This window comes from Limulus polyphemus, unplaced genomic scaffold (assembly GCF_000517525.1).
Source record: "Limulus polyphemus unplaced genomic scaffold, Limulus_polyphemus-2.1.2 Scaffold5187, whole genome shotgun sequence".
Classification (NCBI taxonomy): Eukaryota; Metazoa; Arthropoda; class Merostomata; order Xiphosura; family Limulidae; genus Limulus; species Limulus polyphemus.
Window position 1 is genome coordinate 63,081 of NW_013670797.1, and position 4,932 is coordinate 68,012.

The 4,932-nt window shown below is 29.5% G+C and overlaps 1 protein-coding gene across 1 annotated transcript in view; it reads right to left on the minus strand.

Moving 5' to 3' along the window:
• Positions 1–1,886: 1,886 nt before the first annotated feature.
• Positions 1,887–4,932, minus strand: part of LOC106472243 (kin of IRRE-like protein 1) — a gene marked incomplete at its 5' end in the record, with an annotated part of 13,806 nt that continues 10,760 nt past the window's right edge. Inside the window, 4 exons of the mRNA XM_013932872.1 lie at positions 1,887–2,005; positions 2,527–2,615; positions 3,454–3,484; positions 4,118–4,243. Of these exons, the coding sequence (XP_013788326.1) occupies positions 1,887–2,005; positions 2,527–2,615; positions 3,454–3,484; positions 4,118–4,243 (365 nt within the window). The remainder of the gene's footprint in view (positions 2,006–2,526; positions 2,616–3,453; positions 3,485–4,117; positions 4,244–4,932) is intronic.

The following is a 4,932-nucleotide window of genomic DNA, read 5'->3' on the forward strand; positions in this document are numbered from 1 at the left end:
TTTGAGGGAAATCTATGTGTTTGAGGGAAATCTATGTGTTTGAGGTAAATCTATGTGTTTGAGTTAAATCTATATGTTTGAGGTAAATCTATATGTTTGAGGTAAATCTGTGTGTTTGAGTTAAATCTATGTGTTTGAGTTAAATCTGTGTGTTTGAGTTAAATCTATGTGTTTGAGTTAAATCTGTGTGTTGGGTTAAATCTATATGTTTGAGTTAAATCTGTGTGTTTGAGTTAAATCTATGTGTTTGAGTTAAATCTGTGTGTTTGAGTTAAATCTATGTGTTTGAGGTAAATCTATGTGTTTGAGGTAAATCTATGTGTTTGAGGTAAATCTATGTGTTTGAGTGAAATCTATGTGTTTGAGGTAAATCTATGTGTTTGAGTTAAATCTGTGTGTTTGGGTTAAATCTATATGTTTGAGTTAAATCTATGTGTTTTAGTTAAATCTATGTGGTAAATCTATGTGTTTGAGGTAAATCTATGTGTTTGAGGTAAATCTATGTGTTTGAGGTAAATCTATATGTTTGAGTTAATTCTATGTGTTTGAGTTAAATCTATGTGTTTGAGTTAAATCTATATATTTGAGTTAAATCTATGTGTTTGAGTTAAATCTATATGTTTGAGTTAAATCTATATGTTTGAGTTAAATCTATATGTTTGAGTTAAATCTGTGTGTTTGAGTTAAATCTATATGTTTGAGTTAAATCTATGTGTTTGAGTTAAATCTATATGTTTGAGTTAAATCTATATGTTTGAGTTAAATCTATATGTTTGAGTTAAATCTGTGTGTTTGAGTTAAATCTATATGTTTGAGTTAAATCTATGTGTTTGAGTTAAATCTATATGTTTGAGTTAAATCTATGTGTTTGAGTTAAATCTATATGTTTGAGTTAAATCTATATGTTTGAGTTAAATCTGTGTGTTTGAGTTAAATCTATATGTTTGAGTTAAATCTGTGTGTTTGAGTTAAATCTATGTGTTTGAGTTAAATCTATGTGTTTGAGTTAAATCTATGTGTTTGAGTCAAATCTATGTGTTTGAGTTAAATCTATGTGTTTGAGTTAAATCTATATGTTTGAGTTAAATCTGTGTGTTTGAGTTAAATCTTTGTGTTTGAGTTAAATCTGTGTGTTTGAGTTAAATCTTTGTGTTTGAGTTAAATCTGTGTGTTTGAGTTAAATCTACATGTTCTTCACATCACTTGTTAAAACCAAACAATTCCAATCAGTTCAATGCACTTCCACGTGTTTCTCATTATTTAATATAAATAATGGAATGAATGATTACATAAATTATGCTTCAAGAACAAAATCAGATAGGTTTATCTATTACTGTTGCAAAATAAATACAAAAATCACAATCTTACATAATGGGTTTCAAGAGAGATTACATTACTGGACAGATTAAGTTTATATGACTTAACAGAAATTAGAGCTTCCAAACAATCTCTAAATGTCACCTCTAAAACCTGTATGTACACATTAATAATATTTCTTGTTAAGACGCAGGCACTTTACAATTAAAGCCACGAATATCACGACAACACTACAGATAGTTGAGGGGCACGATCTCAGAAGAAGAAAGACAGGTACTCCGCCAGTGCATACACAAGTGATTGACGAATTCTATCCGGACCTGTCACACGCATCGAGCTGGGAAAACAGGGCATTATAAAATGTCAGTCATATATATATATATATATATTTTACACGAACGTTTCGAAACGTAATGATCAGCTGAAAAACGACAATAACTATAAAATTACTGTGATATACATTTTAACTTCAAGAAATGTATGAAAAATGATTTTAACTTAAGACCGTTAAATATAATACAGCTGAGTACATTTTTATTGGGTAATATACAAGGTTAAAACTCACTGGATTAATTAATATTCATGCTTTCTTCTTCAATAGTAGGTTTACTACTGTGTGTTGGTGGAATTTCCATTTGACTTTCACTGTTATTCTGAACTTCTGGGCTTTCAGCTATGTTTCCATTCTCTTGATTGAAAGAATTTACATCATTACAGAGAATTAAGCTCAAAACAACTGCTTTACAAAACAACAGTATTGTTTCTATAATTGGCTAACTCATATAGCTTGTGGCATTTCATTAACACACCTTTTAAACCACAATAATTTATTATTACAAAATAAAGATATTTAGCTACACGTTTCGATACATTTGTTCGTGTCATTATCAAACTTCTGTTGAATAAATAATCATCTCCCTCTTTCAATCTGATCATAATATATTTTAAGTTCTTACTAAAAACAAATGTTCTGGTTACGTCGATATGTAGTGTTGTTTTTTGTTTCGAATTTTTTTAAAGTACGTTTTTTTACAGTATGAAAAATAAACGAACTGTTTATTGTTTTCAAATAAAGTATGTCACATTATTTTGCGTAATAAACGTTATGGTTGAATGTGAGGAGTTATAGAATTTACTAGAAGTATTTAGTATTATATATACTTTATGAAGTTTTATCCAGTGGTCAAACTTCATTATTGTTTCCCTTACCTACTGATAACTCATTTACAGAAGATAATGATTCCAGTTGGACTTTACTGATAAAGTTGGGATCGACTTCTTCTTCTGGAACTTCTTCACTTTTGATAAAACACCACATTGAATAAAAGAGTAAAACAGTGTTTATAATTATTGATCATAAAACATAGTTGTGTTATTTCTATAATTAGAACAATACTGAAGCATTACTTAGAAATATTGACCATTGTAAGTTACGAACCTAGTTTTAAGATTAAGTTAATCATAGCATTAAGATTATCGTTATTCTCCGTGGAAAAATAAGACATTACTTATTATGATGACGTACTTCATAAAACTGTTTCATAATTCATCGTTTAAGAAGTACGTACAGGGTGACCCAAAATTAATAAGACTCCAGAATATTCTGAGAGAAACTTATATGTATTTCGTGCCTACAGATTCTCCACCACATTCATAGTACATAGTACCATTGTGGTAACATAGTAGTACCACAATGGTACTATTATATGGCAGTACTGTGGTACTACTATTGTTATATGGTAGTACTGTGGTAATACTATTGTTATATGGTAGTACTGTGGTAATACTACGGTTATATGGTAGTACTGTGGTAATACTATTGTTATATGGTAGTATTGTGGTAGTACTATGGTTATATGGTAGTACCACAGTACTACCATATAACCATAGTACTACCACAATACTACCATATAACCATGGTAGTACCACAGTAGTACCATATAATCAAAATAATACTAATTCTTCATCTTTTTATGTCTGGTTTAAAATAACAAACACAAACTAAGTGTGTGAAACAGTAGCAACAGACAACAGATGAAGAACGTTTCACGATAACTGACGTTAAGTACCCCTTAAAAATATATGATAGGTAACTGACGTTTCTTACATTAAGGAAATACATAATTGATAACTCACGTTTCTTTCTGTACACTTTTTTTCTTCTGATCTAATGTAAAAAAAGTTGTACAATATAAATTATTATAATACGTTTCACAAAGCATTACGTAAGTCATTACATAAAAGGTCTTATAGTACGTTTCACAAAGCATTACATAAGTCATTACATAAAAGGTATTATAATACGTTTCACAAAGCATTACATAAGTCATTACACAAAAGGTATTATAATACGTTTCACAAAGCATTAGATAATACATTACATAAAAGGTTTTATGATACGTTTCACAAAGCATTACATATATAATATTTCTATTGTTTTTGGAATAATATTAAACTTTCTGTCGGTCTTTATAGTGTTCTGATTGATTGTGGAGGGCGTGTTATGATTGGTCTCTGCAACAGGCAGTTGTTCTGGAGGATTGTGGAGGGCGTGTTATTACTGGTTCAACAAAATTAACATGTAAATACTAAAGCGTGCTCCTACTGGTTCAACAAAATTAACATGTAAATACTAAAGCTATTTTTTCGAGAAAGTATATAAATTATGTTCCTTGTATGGTAAAATATATACACACAATATTTCCTATTAATGAGAATTTTAGCTAAGGTCATGATCTTAATTTCAAGATTTAATATGGTTTTATAAAAAGCATGTTTTTCGTGTACATACATATTATACCTGCAAGATTTTTCTGTCGTCGACATCTTGAGAAAATCAGCACAGAAACGGCTAAGACAACAAGAGTTCCAGCACTGCTAATTACAGTGGTTAGTGTTAGACCGATTGGTTTTGTTTTCGGTTTTCCTGAAAATAAAACAAATGACAAAAATACATTTAAATTTCACTAGAAATGCGAGAAGTAGATTTAAACTTTTACAAGTGGTCTTACCGTATATAAAAATACTAATATCCTCCTTCAAAGTAGGATATCAAACAATTAAGGAGCATTTGTGTGTATTACGTGTTTAAATCATGTTATAAAGCGGGAAAAATATATTACATTTTCCTTTAAGCCTAGCAGTGCTAAAGCATTCTATGAGTATAGCAACAGTAGTTCTAATGTATTTATTTGTATAACAACGATCGTATTTAAAAGTAACTCAAATGTTGTACATCAGAATTCACACAAAAGCATTGTTTGGACAGTTTGATCTATGTATGTTTTAAAATGGACTTTCGTGTAACTCAAAGAAAATTAAATTTTATTTTACTTATGTAGCCCGTACTTTATGATCTTGTTATCTCGGTGTTATATATTCTCTCTTCACGTGACAGAATAACCACGTAACGTATCTTGTGAAGCTCACAACCTACTGTTTTTAATTCAGGACAAACAATAAGCATTTCATGATAATATATAGATATAGATATAAGAGTCTCTTTGGAAAAATAACATCAAATAATAATCTTTACAAGTGATTAATTGTTACAAAGTAGAGTGTGTGTTTACAAGAAGATTAGTAGAGTGTAATGTTTACAAGAAGATTAGTAGA